We start from the raw sequence: 17500 nt of genomic DNA, 5'->3' as shown, positions 1-17500 counted from the left end.
AGAACATCCTGACAGGTGAGTGGAGACTGAGCCGTAACACAATTCAATTATAATCATAGTAATTTGCTATTTAGCCGATTTGGTTTTATCCGACTTTAAGCGAATTGCGGTTGATTAGTCTGGGCAGGGCACAATCCCCCTGGCGCAAAGGGTCTTGCTCAATGGCCCAACAGCTGTGTGAATCTTATCCTGGCTACACCAGAGATTGAACCACAAACCTTCCGGGTCCCATTCATGTACATTAGCCATGAGGCTACAGGCTGCCCTGATTGAGCCCTGCTCTTTGTGGTTAGATTTCACTAAATTACATCCCGGTTGCATTACTGGTAAACAATATTTACAGTACAGACCTTGGACTGATAAGGGAAAGATCAGAAAAAATACATATAATGACCAGAGGAGACATGATGTTATTCAGTGCACTCTCCATCCAAGCCACAAGATGGTGCACTTTTTCAGATGAAAATAAAACAAGCAATCCACCAGTCCATTAGCTTTCACAAGTCCCCCCTTATTATGGTAACATTGTCTTAGGCTGGGATACGCGTGTTTCTACATGGCAATAATCTAGTGAATGGATAACCTTAAAGGCCCACATGTATCAGCCTTCTCTTCCTGGTTTTAGTATTTAAAACGCCTACAAAGCATTAGCATCCTTTCCCCTGCCCCCAGAGCCCAATTCCCCCTCCCCCTCCGCTTCCTGTGGTAAGCTCTCTGTGTGATAGTTATGAAAAAAACATACACCATGTCACGTGGGAAAGCGTTTTGCAAACAGCTTGGTAAAAAAATTGCAGGTCGACCCTAAAATATGCATACCCGATGACGTGAAAAGCTCAACAACATGAGAGACGTGCGTTTGGGACTTTAATGTCTGGCATCAGACTCGGTCCGTACAAGGGCTGACTGTGGCCAGACACCCCGACAGGGCGACACGCAGCCGGCTCTGACGAGCACAGCCGGGACGCTTTCAGTCTGTTTCACGCCAGCGCCCCCTGCTGGTCGGTCAGACACCTGCACGATGACCTGTGGAGCTGTGTGTGTGAGTCTGTTCCTCACTGTGAAAACAGCGGGGCCTGACGCGCTGATGAGGGGGAAACGCGCTGGACTGAAAAATGAAAGAAATCGTGGGGGGAAAATGAAAAAAATTGTTGCGACATGAAAAGGACAAGCTAGAGAAACAGTAACTGCAGATCCTCGAAACGCTGACTCGGTAAACCATGTAGCTTTTATGTATTTAGTGAGATCATGGTTAATCACAACAGATGCTATTTTCTAATGAATTAATTAGGTATTTAGCTGACACTTTTATCCAAATTGACCTACAGTTGTTTAGACTAAGCAGTGGACAATCCCCTCTGGAGTAATGTTGGGTTTAGGGCCATGCTCAAGGGCCCAACATCTGTGCGGATCTTATTGTGGCTACATCGGGGCTTGAACCAGCAACCTTTCGGGTCCCAGTTATATACCTTAGCCACGAGGCTACAGGCTAAAAATTTGTGTACAAAGGTGTCAGTCGCTTTAACTAAAAGACGAAGGCCTACCCAGGACCAACGTCACTACCATGACCTCCCCAACCGCTGTGGGTTCATGCCCTGCCCTCATTGCACAACACAACCAGAGCAAATGTCTGTCTGCTCCTTAAGACACCAACAAAATGGCTTCCGCTCTTAAACTGGGCCAGCAGTGACTGTGACACCCCGACGACCGGGATAACTGCCGTCCTCTCTGTGACAAACTGCACCTGAAGAATGTTCACCGTGTCGCCATGACTACAGTGTGCCAACACAGTCTGCCTAAAAGCTAAATATAAGTATCTAGCACAGTATCAGGCCTGGTTCAGCAGTAGTGTGCAGTAAGACTGCTGTGACGTGCTTATCTTCAGCACTACGGGAGGAAATGCAGAGGAATGTGCATCCTGGCTGATAGGCTCACCTCGCTGATTACCAGCTAACCACACCGACAGCAGAGATAAACACTTGATCGCCATGACTGCCAGGAACGCATGTTTCCGGTGGCGTGGAAATTTGGGCACAGGTAATTTGGCGGTGTGGGGCTCTCTGTGACATCTGTGATGAATGGACCCAGAGATTGATAATGGCATAGCGGGAATAGTTGACACGGGAAGATTTGGCGACAGCCTGGTTGGGCTCCCGAAATTTGAGGCTGACGGGTCAGACCCCCGGGCCCAGTTCGAAAACTCCTGTGCCGAGCCGCTGAAAACACATTTCCAGTGCACTTAACGGTGCAAGCGGGTAAGGTGCTATAAGCAGTACTTCTTTTTTTTTACAACCAGGTCAGTACCTCAGATTCCTTGTGTCTACAAGCACCAGCTGGGATTTACCAACATTGTTCCTTCAAAAACGGAAAACGGAAAACGTCCCACCACAACTGTTCCACATCAGCTGGAGAGAGGGCACACTACACCGTGTTTGGCCCAGTTCTGGAACCCAGCGGAGCTCTTTGAGCCTGGGGCCTGTGCTCCTCACTCAGCTGGTGCAGGCAGTCTGCAGTTCCCCCGAATGACCACAGGGGTCGCCATTTCACACGGAGGCCGGGACTACCTTCCCATATGCAGCCCTTACTCCCTGGCGTTTGACCGAATACAGAGTGAGCGTCTTGAATGACTGAGCTCCTCCGCCCCTAGGTAATGCTACGGACGGCCCAGGTGAGCGTCGGCCCAGGAGGATGCTGGGTACAGCTGGATATTGGCTGGCCCAGACTGTGGCACATGGCACCGCATTCAGGACTTTAGTCAACAGCTTCATTCACCAGCATTTTCTGATAGCGGTTTTAAAAATAGCACAGGGGATCCACCTCTATCTCTCCGCCCCCCCCCCCCCTCTGATGCGCCCCTCCTCCCCCCTATCCTCACCTGGCGATCGCTCGTCGTGCCCGGGGTCCGCGGGCGGCTCGAAGCAATCGATTCGGCGCGAGGAGGGGGTCGGGGGGGAGGGAAGTCAGAAACGTAGAGGAGGACAAGCCACGCTGAAACAAAAGGAAGTATCCGCTGGCGACTGTTGCCACAGCAACTGCTTTTTCATGTGGCAGAAACGGGGCCGGCGCGCGCGGGGGCAGCGCGGGGAGATGACAGCACAGCTCGCGGGCCCAGCAGGCACCGAGCGGGACGCCCCCTCTGGGGCCTGCCGCGGCTGGGAGGGGCCGACCTTTCAGGCTGGGAAGCCCGTGATGTCACAGGCTGTTAGGGGTCAGGGTCGGGGGCGGGCGGGTGGGTACAGAGGAATGTTAATGCCCATGTGTGGAGACGGGGGGAGGGGGGGGAGGGGGGGGCGTGGAGTACATACGGCAAGTGTCACATTCAAATGTCACCGTTCACAATTGTTGCGGCGGCTGAAACCTTGTTTTTCTCTTCGTGAATAACGCTGCCAAGTGGCGGTGCATGAAATGTATCTTTTCGGAAGATTCATTCAGATGCATGCGGCCACTTTTAGCGAATATGCAATTTAGTCGAAGAAGAGTGAATCGGGCCGAACTTGCACGCATAAGGACTGAAAACACAGGAGGTGGACTTAAATCTGCGGTTCCTGAGCTGGAGTGGGGCAGTCGTCACTGCTCTCCAACGTCACAATCTCACCGTCTCAATAAATATTTCACACGTTAAATATGGCAGAAGATTACATCAATACAAAGAGGAATGTCATTACGCTTGAACTCCTGATTTATTCAGTATTTCGGGGATTTTAGTAACCAAGAAATGTTGATGTTTTGGAAATTTGTCTCTAATATTTGGGGCATGAGAATTTTTTTATGCACTAATAAATAGGTCATATTGAACTCATATTTTATCCAGAAGAAATGCTAACAACAGAACCTTAAACATGTTTAAACATGGCATGGGTTGGAGAATTCCATAACATTATGGGTATTAATATATCCGGTATTTGCTGGAAATTGATATCAGGATGCATTGAATTGTGATTATGGAGTTTTTTCCCCAGGTCATACATACTACCATTGCCACCAGATTGCTGCTGCGCACTGTACCACAGAGCGATTGTTGATTCGTTGGACGTTTGAAGCCCGACTCAGATTTTATGCCATGTCTAATAGACAGATGGCATCTCTGTTTCACCTAATATGAGCAGCCTTACAGAGCAGCCCTTACAATGCAGCGAGATTGGACCAGCGCTCACCGTTACGCAATCACCATTCTATCTACGTTAGCGCACTGTCGCCTAATTGAACGTTCATTTCCAATCAGTGCTGCAATGAGAGGACAATATAAACAATCAGCCTGTTTATTACTGCCTAACCAGTCAGATGCAGCACACAGTAGAGTGTCAGCTGTTGTGTGAAATTGTTATTGTTGTTATTGTTGTTGTTGTTGTTTTTTGGCTGGCCAGAACCTTCTGGACTGGAGTTCCTGCCTCGATCTTACTTTGCAAAAAAAAAAACGTGGAAAAACTGACGTACAGCAGCGGATTAATCTGAGAAGGTTTACTTTGATTAGATTGGATTGCAGACTCACTTCGATCGCCCTAAGGCATTAACCCCAGCTTATCTCAGGAAAAGAATGCAGCTTGAGTGGAGAAGCGTGTGGCACAGGTCTAAAGCCCAGTCTCCACCGAACAGCAGAGACTAGACGTGACGAGGCGGCTTTAGAATGTATTTAGAAGAAAGTTTTACCGGTTTGAACTGTCCAGTTTTAGACCGTCGGCTCTCGGAGGCTGTCGTTTCGAAAACTGAGCATGTCCGAGTCTTAAGCCCAGAGTTTTCGAACAATTAGTGATTTAACTTTACAGTTAACTTGAGTCTTCATGGAAACAATAGTTTATTTGTTTACCCCTCACTGTGCTGGGCTAGGCCATGGTTTACTTGCCTATGATTGAGTATACATGCATAAATTGCAGGCATAAATTATGTGTACTCAGTAGTAGGCAAGTAAGCTGTTTTGGACACGTCCCTGGAACATGTATCGGTAGAGGATTTAAAAGTTGTGGAACTGGAGAATGACCCATCCTTCTGATTGGCTGAGTGATGGACAGTAGGACTGTGGGCGGGGCTGGGTAATCATTTCCGCTCCAAGGTTGATCACTTGAGCCAGATTAGCCCAGGCTGCCACCTTGTGGATTGGCAGTGTATAGCTGCAGATAGGGCTAAAAGAAGCCAGTAAACACACATATGGCACTTAAAGCAAAGAGCTTGCATATGTTCCTGCGGGTCTGCGTTCGTGTTTTTGTTCCTCGTGTAGAGAATGTAACCAGCTTATAAATGGTTGAGTTTACAGTATATTTATGGCTGTGTGTACAAACCTGTGTGCATCTCTGTGCACAGTACACATAATGTCGCTGTGTCTCTGCACTGCACTGTGTAGCTGTGTGTCTGCACTGCACTGGGTAGCTGTGTCTCTGCACTGCACTGTATAGCTGTGTTTCTGCACTGCACTAGGTAGCTGTGTCTCTGCACTTCGCTGTGTAGCTGTGTCTCTGCACTGCGCTGTGTAGCTGTGTAGCTGTGTCTCTGCACTGTGTAGTTGTGTGTCTGCACTGTGCTGTGTAGCTGTGTATGCACTGTGTAGCTGTGTCTCTGCACTGTGTAGCTGTGTAGTTGTGTGTCTGCACTGTACTGGATAGCTGTGTCACTGTGCTGTGTAGCTGTGTATGCACTGTGTAGCTGTGTGTCTGCACTGTGCTGTGTAGCTGTGTATGCGCTGTGTAGCTGTGTAGTTGTGTGTCTGCACTGGGCTGTGTAGCTGTGTCTCTGCACTGTGCTGTGTAGCTGTGTCTCTGCACTGTACTGGGTAGCTGTGTCACTGTGCTGTGTAGCTGTGTGTCTGCACTGGGCTGTGTAGCTGTGTATGCGCTGTGTAGCTGTGTAGTTGTGTGTCTGCACTGGGCTGTGTAGCTGTGTCTCTGCACTGTGCTGTGTAGCTGTGTCTCTGCACTGTACTGGGTAGCTGTGTCACTGTGCTGTGTAGCTGTGTGTCTGCACTGGGCTGTGTAGCTGTGTGTCTGCACTGGGCTGTGTAGCTGTGTATGCACTGTGTAGCTGTGTGTCTGCACTGGGCTGTGTTTCTGCACTGTGTAGCTGTAGCACTGTGTTAGCGGTTCCCCTTTAAAGGGTCCCGCGGAGCCCAGAGGGAGAGAAGATAATGGAAGCAGACATTATTTGCTGCTGTCACACTGTGTTAGCGTCAGCAGTCACAGGCAGCAGGGCTGCAGTCACAGGCAGCACCTGAATGGACGTCCTGTGAGCTCCTGAGCCTCTGCCCCTTCTGTCACTCTCTCTCACACACACACACGCACACATTCACACACTCACACACTCTCACACACACACACACACACATTCACACACTCACACACACACACATACACACTCACACACTCTCTCACACACACACGCACACATTCACACACTCACACACTCACACACACACACTCTCTCACACACACACACACACACACACACACGCACACATTCACACACTCACACACTCACACACTCTCACACACACACACACACACACACACACACGCACACATTCACACACTCACACACACACACACACGCACACATTCACACACACACACACACACACACACGCACACATTCACACACTCACACACACACACACACACTCACACACACACACACACACACTGTCCCTTTCACCCACCTTCACTCTCACACACAGACACAGACACACACACACGTGCACACAAACATGCAGACATACATGCACAGTCACATACACACATACAGGTGCATATGCACACACTCACACAGACACTCACTCACACACACACACACACACACATACTCACACAGCCACTCACACACACACACACACCCTCCTGTCATTAGAGTTGCTCTCCTCCCCTGCTCCTCCATGCAGAGATCCATAAATAAAGCAGTCTATTGGCCTCCCTCAAAGTGTTACCGGTGACAGCTGAATTTGTTACATAACAGTGGCTGTTTTTTTCCCCGTTCTTCGGCGATATTGCTTAACTTCAGCAACCACACAGAAAGGACGACAGAGGACGTCTTGCTTCAGCTACTGCGATTTAAACTTTCATAAATTAAGGACATCGCAATTCTAAGACCCTGGGTTCATTTCAGTTTGTTCAAAAGTTCTGCCACAAGTATCATTGCTCTTAGTCATCACTCAATTTATCCAAAAACAAAATATCTAAGCAAAAAAAAGCGATTCCAGAAGCCAGTTTCCCATGTCAACTCTCCAGGCCATTGCATGCCCCCAACTCCCCCCACCCTCCCCAAAAGAACCGAGGGGGGGGGGGGCGGGGGGTCTGAGAGTTGTGGGGGGGAAGGGGGGGGGCGGAGCTGCAGGCAGTCACGTGACTCGTCTCCCAGGTTACGCACTGCCAGTCAGACTGCATCTCGTCACCGGCGTCTCAGTCACGCTCCCTGGGGGCTGCGGGGCCCTGTGTGCGCGGGCCCTGTGTGCGCGGGCCCTGTGTGCGCGGGCCCTGTGTGCGCGGGCCCTGTGTGCGCGGGCCCTGTGTGCGCGGGCCCTGTGTGCGCGGGCCCTGTGTGCGCGGCCCGTGATGATTGGCCCTAGGGGGGGGGGGGTGCAGTGGACTGTGTCTCCCAGCATGCACTGCATCGGTTCGGGGCCTTTAATCAGGGCCGCCTGCACGCTGCTCAGACCGCGTGATGGGAAGAGCACTCAGCCCTGAGACGGGAGGAGATAAACAGGCCCGCGCGGGGCCCTGTCCAGCTGCGCGGTGTGTAAACACGGCGGCTCCCTGCTACACTTCAGCACACCGACCCCCCCTCTCCGACCGCCACTCCGACTCAGACACCTCCTCACTGCCGCAGAGCGCCGCGCGCTTATTAACAGCCCTGACACCGGCCCGCTAATGCCGCTGCATTCCAGTGAGCTTCGGAGAGCAGCCCTCTGACTCGGGAGGACGGGCGCCGGAGCCGCCCGTTAACTGCTCCGGGTTTTCCGAGTCGGAAGGAAACCGATGCCGATCAAATTGGCTGAATTTGTGGGAATACACGACAGTTAGTTCACGACGGCAGTTAACTCCCGAGTGGATTTGTTATAGCTGTGTTGCTGTTCCCAACAAACAAGTGTATGTTGCAATGTAACTCTGAAACCTTTGCTGCTGTCGGGGCCAGAAATTGCTTCTTTCCAGCTGCCATGTTACCAATGTTTGCCAAGAAGTAACCACTGGAAAGCTCCGAGCTCTGATGCTGGAACTATGAGCTGCCAAGTTCATAAGAAATGTAACATTAGACAAATTCCACCTGCAGATCCTTTCCGCATACGGGAACGTATACTAGTTTGTGTGGTGTTAGTAACCCCCCAAAACATTTAAGCTATTTTTCTTTTCTGAGAAGGAAGCTGTAGAACAGAGACACTGTGTTTGTGTGTGTGTGTGTGTGTGTGTGTGTGTGTGTGAGTGTGTGTCAGAGAGAGCACAAAATCCTTTGTTCTGCTGGAATAAAGCAGGGTATTTATAGCGTTTTGGTCTCTACTAGCTAATTTGGACAGTTGGACCAAGATAAGTATAGATGCAGCAATACGTAATTGGCTACCCCTCTTTTGAAGTAATAATCAAGGGATTTTTTAAACGAATCCAACTTCAGGCTTCCATCACTGTGCCTGCAGCACAAAGGAACCAATAGGGCTGAGTGTCTGTCTGTGTTTCTGTCTTTTCTCTCGAAAAAAAAACAGTGACCTGGGAGCTGTCTCCTGCTGGCTTCAAATTCAGTACTACTCTGGGCCCATCTGGAGCAAAAAAAACAGTGAGGAATTTAATCTCCATGCGTGGGGCTTAACTTACACCTAAAATCACATTTATGTTGACTTCCTGTTACCAATATTGCTTATAGTTCATGATATACTTCAGTTGTGCTGCTGCAAGTTCCCATTTTATGAATTATTTTCATGAACATAAAGGAATATAACTGTACTGCAGAGTATGGATTGAATAGGTGAGTAGGTGATTCGCTGTTTCTTAAAACCTTGCTTTTTGCAAATGAAGTTATAAGAATAAGATTTAGCTAGCAAATAATGCACAATTGTGGGGCTGTGTTTTCACACTGGTGCTTACTGAATGCTATTTGATGTTAGTTATAGTATATGCAGCTTTAAGACAAAAAATCACCCTAAATTTGAATGAAGGAAAATATCTAACTCACTAACATCAGACAATATATTCCTGTTGGAATGTGAATTGGTACAGGTCGTGGACTGCTACTGTATCACACTAGCTAGCAGCTAAGCATGCACAAGTAACCTTTGGAAGCTGGCTTACTTGAGTTCATCTCCTTAAGCAACACCAAAAGACACCATCAAGCTTGCTGTATACTGTATGTAATACCGGGTAACATCAGAGAAATATTCTGGCCTGCTCACAGGTTTTGCCAAGCAAACACCTCGCAGACTAGAATGAAATTCCTTTCACTGAAACGGCCAGCATTGCATCAGACTGGGCCGTAGGGTTGCCGTTAGTCCGCTGAATTATAATTCCATTGGACGGCATCCTTCCCCCATTGACACAGGACCCTGGAAACGTCTCTAGACCACGAAACAGCCTTCTTGGCAAACGCAGATTCTGCAATCCACTAAATGTCGGAGAAGTTGCAGTAACTCCTTATGATAATTAGCTAGCTAGCTCACCACTTTACCACTCAAGCACTACATTTTGTGCCAGTCTATATTTTACTACAGTGCTCGATGTGCATTAAATTACAGAGATGGCACAGATTGTTGCCGATACACTTTTAAGTAATTATGAGAAATATTTGGACTGACAGGCCACAGGAATGGCTAGGCAGGATCTAGTCAGGCCCGATTGTGGTGTATCTGGCTTCATCTTCAAAAATGAAGTGTGGACTGTGGAAACTCTCACAGGCGTCATGTAAAGGTATAAACAGGACAAATGGGGCAGCGGCCTTGCTTTGACCAAAAAGACGTAAACATTTCCCTTTAACGCAAAAGTGCAACAGTATCTGTTGATACTTTCGAGGTCTAGGCCTATAGATCCAGGCCTCTCCTCTAAATCTCCTCTGTAATTAATTAATTTGGCTGCTAAATAAAAAGATACGTGTTGTGTTTTCTTTCAGCCTGTGTTAAATCTGGAAGTGTGTATTTGTTTGTTCATGATAATTTTAATTATTTAAGATATTTCCATACACACTTCCAGATTTAGCACAGAGTGAAAGAAGCAACACATATCTAATTATTTGGCAGCCAAATATACATTTTAGAGGAGATTTAGAGGAGATGCCTAGATTTACATTTCTGTGAAAATCTTGGAAACTGTGATATTATAAATGTCATATAAAGCTCATTGAATTCTGCGCTTGTTTGTCCTTGATTAATTCAGCGCTGAGTGAAGGTAGAAAAGACACAGAAATGTCTTGTTCTTTTTCATCGTACTGCCAAGGTACTGAGCATTGTTAGTGTTTAGCTAGCACCTCGTAGAAATTCATGACTTACAATGTGCTTGACATTGCTTGCCAGTGTAAACCGGTTTACCAGCAAGGGGAAGCTCTTGAAACATATCAATTTTATACAATGGCTCTTTTTATTTCTGTCCCCGACAACGTCCAAACATCTGCTAGGGCCTATTTTTAGCCCGTCAATCTCTGAGACATGTAAATACTCACCTCCGCACGCCGAAGTTTTTGGGATAATATGCTGTGGGAACCAATTAGCGAACCCTGCTCTCGCTGTGTCTGCGAGGCGCATGGCAGATTCCCCGCGCGGTTGGCATGGCAACTGGCCTGTCAGGGCGGTTTTGGCTGGGTGTAAAATGCAAATGCTATTCCCAAAAGCAGTCTGTCACAGTCACTCCCGTTCACAGCTGCTCCTGCGCGTTTTGTACCTTGTTATTTGCATTGTTTGAAATGCATCCATTCCGGGAGGAAAAAAAACAAAACAAAAAAAACACACAGTAATTATTCATTTCTTTATTTATTTCACTCGCGCGCAACGCCGGCTCGCTGTCACAGCCGTTTGGTAAGTGCTGCTGTTAGAGCCGCTGGGTTCAGAACGGGCATCGTGGGTCCAGGGACCAGTCCACAGAGCAGGCTCTGAGGAGCCGCTGGACCGGGCACCTCGACCTCACCTTCAGTGTTCAGCACATAATGACCCGCTGCCCTTCTTTGCTCAGATCAGATCCAGACACTCTGCCCCCACACAGGGTAGATCGGTAATCAGTTCATTAACCTGCACCTCTGAACAGCCTGTCGCCCATAGTGGAGGAATGATGGCCTCGGTTTAATCTCCTAAGAGAGCTGTGGTGTCCTGTGTGACCGTCGATCTCTGTGAAAGGGCGGGGGGGGGGGGGCGTTATTCATACCCGGTTGCAGTACAAAAAGGGGAAGGGCCATCTCAATGACAACCCTACACTGTTCCCACCTCTTACCACAAGCCATCACAGCTGTATCGTGTCTACGATGGCCTTACCTTGCTTACTTAGGGGCGACAATGGCTCAGGTGGTAAGAGCAGTCGTCTGGCAGTTGGAGGGTTGCCGGTTCGAATCCCACCCTGGGTGTGTCGAAGTGTTCTTGAGCAAGACACCTAACCCCCAAATGCTCCTGACGAGCTGGTTGGTACCTTGCATGGCAGCCAATCGCCATTGGTGTGTGAGTGTGTGTATGAATGAGAAGCATCAATTGTACAGCGCTTTGGATAAAGGCGCTATATAAATGCCAACCATTTACCATTTACTTCAGAACGAATGTGCAAATGTAATTAAAGGAGCATTATTGTGATCAGTGGGTGAAGACGCCTCTGGTATAGCACATCCAAACAGGAGCACTGGAAAGGCCAGATATGGAGTGTTTGATCACTGCCTGGTGGTTAACTACGCTATGTGAAAACATCGCTTTTCATTCACACATGGATGCTAAAAGCACAGAGACAATACACTGACAGAAGGCACAGAAGTGTTTGTGAGTGTGTTATGCAATGAAGCTGTGAACGACGGTTTTATGTTAAAGGAAAATGCCGGCCTAGAACACTTACATTGTTAGTAAACACGTCACAGAGATGTGCAATTCATTCAAGTAAAAAAAACAAAAAAAACGAATATATGCAATATATTTTCATTTCTCTTACTCAAACCATTTGATGAATTTTATGAATTTTGAAATTGTAGTCCTGTTTTGAAATAAAACTTTATATATTATACATTGCCTTAAAAAAAAGTAAGATTTTATCTTATGTCTGTCTGAAGTTTGATGTGAGGATGTAGATTTTCTAGTCTTATCAGAATGCTGTTCGGTTTGTCAGCTCTCAATTGTGCTGCTGCTGATTCTGCTGATTCTGGTTCTATTTCATAGGTGCCAAGAAGGTGACCAACAGGGCAACCCTGTGGTATGTTCCATTCTCCCTCAAAAACATCGACAAAATCACCGATGTCCCTCCAATCGAGGTAGGTCAGCCATTTCACATCCATCCATCATCTTAACCCGCTTATCCTGATCAGGGTCGCAGGGGGGCTGGAGCCTATCCCAGCATACATTGGGGGAAAGGCGGGAATACACTCTGGACAGGTCACCAGTCCATCGCAGGGCACACACACCATTCACTCACACACTCATACACTCATACCCAACTGGCAATTTAGACTCTCCAATCAGCCTAACATGCATGTGTTTGGACTGTGGGAGGAAACCGGACTACCCGGAGGAAACCCACGCAAACACGGGGAGAACATGCAGACTCCACACAGAGAGGCCCTGGCCGACGGGGATTTGAACCCAGGACCTCCTTGCTGTGAGGCGGCAGTGCTAACCACTGCACCATCCGCCCGCCCCCCACGTGCCGCCCTCATCTCACCTACAGCTCTTTCCATTTCAGCCGTGTGAAGGCCTAGCGGGGAGGGTGATGTGTGCCGGGATAGTGACTGCAAATGAACACCGCTCTGCGAGGCGCTGCTTTTAAAACATTTCCGTAGCTTTTCAAATCTGCTCGTATTACAACGAAAAGACAAAGGAAATAGCCGCGACAGGGAGTAATAATGACTTGGCTGTGTGGTGACCTGTAGCGTAGTGGTTAAGGCACATGACTGGGACCCCCCAAGGTCGGTGGTTTGAATCCCGGTGTAGCCACAATAAGATCCGCACAGCCGTTGGGCCCTTGAGCAAGGCCCTTAACCCTGCATTGCTCCAGGGGGGATTGTCTCCTGCTTAGTCTAATCAACGGTATGTCACTCTGGATAAGAGCGTCTGCCAAATGCCAATAATGTAATGTAATGTTACGCCAATTCTACTGTTTTTCTGTTCTTTTCATGTTGATTTTGTTTCATTTATGTACGTAGTTGTTGTCTTCACAAAGGTACTTTTTTAGTGCATTGCCACAGCTATGAATTACTTTTTAATTCATAGCTGGGGATCATTCTTACCATACTCGTTTTAGTAATGTGGAATTAGAGTCTAGTAAAAAGGGAGTCAAAGCTTAGGCAAGGGCTCAGAAATGGCACCACGGTCTCAGCGGTGTGAGGACTGTCCGTCCTGCAGTTTCGCGCGATGGCAAGAGGGTGGGCCAACTGACACGCAATCCATGTAGAGCACATCACCTCACAGTGGGGCGTTGCGTGATCTCTTAATAATGGCCGTAAAAGCCGTCGCCATTATCCTCCTCCTCTTGTCCAACAGCCACTCGGCACGACGCGTTATGGGGTCCTCAGCCGTTAGTGTGCTCGTGACAGCCGCGCGTGGATTTCCTGTGTAATTATGTCACTACATCTCTGGCTTTGAATAAGTAGTTCACGGACACTTCTCACGGGAGTGACTGACAGCTTTCCTTCCCTCTCATAACACTGTGCCATAGGGTCCCACCCACTGTGGTTATGGTTGCTAAGCTACGCCAAAAATGACTGACAGGTATATAGACCAATGAAAGATAAAAAAAATATATGCAGTATATATACATAAGAAATATGCAAGTTACTGCAATCAAAAGCGGTGCAAAATGAGATAATTAAAATTAATATTGTCTTTTTATTTGCTCTTTGCTTTTTCATTTTGGCACAAATCAGTCACAATGTAGGCTAAGGCAGTGGGAATAGCCATACCGCATAGTAAGGTTGCAATTACTGCTTTTGCATTTAATTTCATTCTTTTCAGAACAGATAAGCCTCCAAGGACAAAATATATCAGTGAAGCTGTAAGGGGCTTAGCTGTATTGAGGAGACTGCTTGGATTGAATCAATATTTGCCAATAACGGACTCAGAAATAAATTAAAGTGATAATATTTTCCCTCACAAGCAGTTTGGTGATTCATGAATCCTTATGAATCCTTGTGAATGAATCCTTGTCAGAGCTTTGAAAAAGCCTCATTGTTAGCCCAGACCAATTATTATTAGCCCAGGCACGGGCTGGAAATGCAAGCGTAATCTCTGAATCTCTGCACATGATTGCCTTTCTCAATAACCAGCAGATCGATACAGGTGGGAGACATGTCTGAATGTCCTTAATTTACTCTGCCCCCACCATCCCGGCTTGGCATCGGTTACCATGGTAACAGGAGAGAACATCTGTGTAGTGTGCAGCGGTGGTCTTGCTTGCAGGTGGCTGTACTGTGGCTAGCAGGCGCACAGGTATCAAAGGAAAACATTGCGCCAACTGCACGGCATTTCTTCTCGGAAGTTGGGGTTGAATGTTGCAGCTATTGCTTTGAAATATATGCCTACTTAAAGGTACACTAGGTAAGATTTTTGTGTTAAAACATAGTTGCAAGACCACTGTTGCAATCCCTTCCTATCATTGAAAAGGGCTCACTGACATGTTGACTGACATCTCTGCCTTTTTGTTTATAGTCCTTAAATTCGGGTTTCAAGATATAAAGTTGACGGCCTGACACTCTGTACCAAAACATTGTATAAAATTACAATAATTGGTTCTAATTGCCACAGCCGATGGCGTTTCAACGTCAGCGTGTTTGCAGATAAGGGGGAGGGATAAACAGTGTTGCGGTTTGAAGGTGTTTGTTGCTGCTATTCCTCTCTTGACCATTAGAAGTCCGAAATGACCTATTGTACCTTTAAGACCGAATTTCATGCTTCATAAGCTGGAGAAGAATGTGAGAGCATGGTTATTGGTTCTTTGACTCATACACGAGGGCGACATGGCTCAGGCGGTAAGAGCAGTCGTCTGGCAGTCGGAGGGTTTGCCGGTTCGATCCCCCGCCCGGGCTGTGTCGAAGTGTCCCTGAGCAAGACATCTAACCCCCAAATGCTCCTGACGAGCTGGTCGGCGCCTTGCATGGCAGCCAATCGCCGTCGGTGTGTGAGTGTGTGTATGAATGGGTGAATGAGAAGCATCAATTGCACAGCGCTTTGGATAAAGGCGCTATATAAATACCAACCATTTACCATTTTACACGTGGAGATGACCTTCATTACGTCATTGTTTGTGAAACATACTGCATTTCTTTTCCTGAGAGGGTTTCCTGGTGCTCTCCTCGGCTCTGGAGCAGCACAGCTCAGTAGTCCACCTCGCCACCAACCCATTTTTTGCAAGAAAAAAAACTTTTAATGCTTGCTGCTATTTGTTACATTTCATTACAGCTGTTTAATACAGGCTGAATGCTATTTAGAATGGGTGAGAAAGGCAGAAGGTGTCCCGCGTGTGAAAAGGAAAAACTGGAAGATCAAACGATCGCCTGACCGGACGTGGAAAGCGTCCGAGCTCTGACTCAGACAGAGGACAGATTTGACGAGGCGGACTGATCTTCACACTGCTGCTGCTCATCAGAATGCGTAGCCAGCCTCTACCTGAGGACAAGGCCTTTTTCACAGACCATCTGTCCTGGCAAATCCATAGTCTTTCAACTCAAGTTTTGGGGAGAGAAAAAAAAAAAAAAAATTCTCACCTTAAAGTTACTCTGTCTCCAGCAAGATATAGATTGCATGAAAAGAATGAAACTAAATAAATAAATTATCTTCCTGGAGGGAAGAAATATAAATTTTTCACTGAAAAGAGGAGGTTTTGGAGCGGCTCATGTGCGCAGCAGGCAGAATCAGGGTATGAGAAGGGAGGAGGCCTTCTCCCAAACCTCCGCCACAAAATGGCCTCCCTGCAAATTAAATCAAATTAGCTTATAAATGTTCAAATAAATAATGAGCTATTTAGCTGACACTTTCATCCAAAGCAACATACAATTGATTAGACTAAGCAGGGGGCAGTCCCCCCTGGCGCAATGCAGGCTTAACGGCCAAACAGCTGCACTGATCTTATCGTTGCTTCACCGGGACTTGAGCCGACAACCTTCCGGGTCCAAGTCATGTACCTTAGCCAATAGGCTCCATGCTGCCACGCACTCCCCTCGCCCTGATTGGCTGATGACAGAGCCCAGGCTTGTACCAGCCACTGTAGGGCCAGCCAGCACTAGTTTTATAATCTCACACTCATAACTCCCTGCGTGAGTGTGGCTGTGTGGCCTCCACTGGAGCATGCTGGGTGATTCACGGAGGGAGCGCTTTTCAGCCTGGGCAGCGATGGTGGCTGGGGAGTCTGACTGAGGGCCCCAGAGACACGGGCCACTGCCTCGGCCCAGCTCCACTGGGTCTGACTCTGCAGATGCTCTTTCCCTCACTGCAGGCAAAGCTGTGCATTACGTTACGTTACGTTACGTTACGTTACGTTACGTTACATTACATTATGCTACATTACGTTACATTACATTATGCTACCTTACATTAAGTTACATGACATTACATTACATTACACTACATTACATTACATTACATTACATTACATTACATTACGTTACGTTACATTACTTTCCATTCCGTTCCGTTCCGTTACGTTACGCTATGTTACATTATGTTACATCAACGATATGGAGCAGGAGTGCCGATCCAGAGTGACTTAATCACGTGCAGAAATGTAATGTCATGTTCTACAGCATTGCCCCTTAAAATAACCCTGATTGCAGTGTGATAAGATTATGTCACATTATGGAATGTAAATCAGAATACTTATAAAACTGGAGTTAAAAAGGGGCGAATATCATCCTCCACAGGTCAATGTGGAGGAGCCCTCAGTGGTGCTCTGGAACAGCAGCCACAGCTGCTGCCGTGTGCGCTTCAGCCGTACGGACGCACGCGGCGCGGGGAAACGCTCCACGCGGTCAGGGTGTTACTACTTCCTCTCAGGAGGCTTTTTCGGCCTCCGAGGACGTTCATTAGCGGTCTGCCTTGGCACTCGGTCCCCTGGGGGCCTCCATAACTCACCCAGGGGCCTCTCAGCTCTAATAAGCACAGCTGTGGAGTGTGTGAACTGAGACCAGGGCCCTGTGAGGCCCCTGTAGGCTGCACACAGACAGGGGACGGTCTCTGCTCAGGGGCCAGTGGAGGGCCCCATAGCCCAGGCCTGGGAGGATGTAAATGGGGATGATTTGCCTCTGTGTTCGGAGGTGAAAGCTGTTTGAAACAAGATCGCGCACGCACACACACACACACACACACACACACACAGACTCTGTTTTAAGGCTCAGCTGATTATGCGTTGGATGAAACACTGACGCCGTGTGTCGTCATGGTGATTTG

The 17500-nt window shown here is 47.8% G+C and overlaps 1 protein-coding gene across 2 annotated transcripts in view; it reads left to right on the top strand.

The window, feature by feature from the left end:
- Positions 1 to 17500, top strand: part of acot7 (acyl-CoA thioesterase 7) — a 96716-nt gene that overhangs the window by 12460 nt on the left and 66756 nt on the right. For both annotated transcript variants that reach the window (XM_061258063.1, XM_061258064.1), the window contains exons 3-4: positions 1 to 15; positions 12287 to 12378. The exon at positions 1 to 15 is cut by the window's left edge and continues 142 nt beyond it. In XM_061258063.1, coding sequence (XP_061114047.1) covers positions 1 to 15; positions 12287 to 12378 — 107 coding nt within the window. The remainder of the gene's footprint in view (positions 16 to 12286; positions 12379 to 17500) is intronic.

The sequence above is a fragment of the Conger conger genome, chromosome 10 (genome assembly GCF_963514075.1).
Source record: "Conger conger chromosome 10, fConCon1.1, whole genome shotgun sequence".
In the NCBI taxonomy this organism is placed as follows: domain Eukaryota; kingdom Metazoa; phylum Chordata; class Actinopteri; order Anguilliformes; family Congridae; genus Conger; species Conger conger.
The sequence above is the reverse complement of the archived record's forward strand: the minus strand, read 5'-3'. Positions and strand labels throughout refer to the sequence as shown.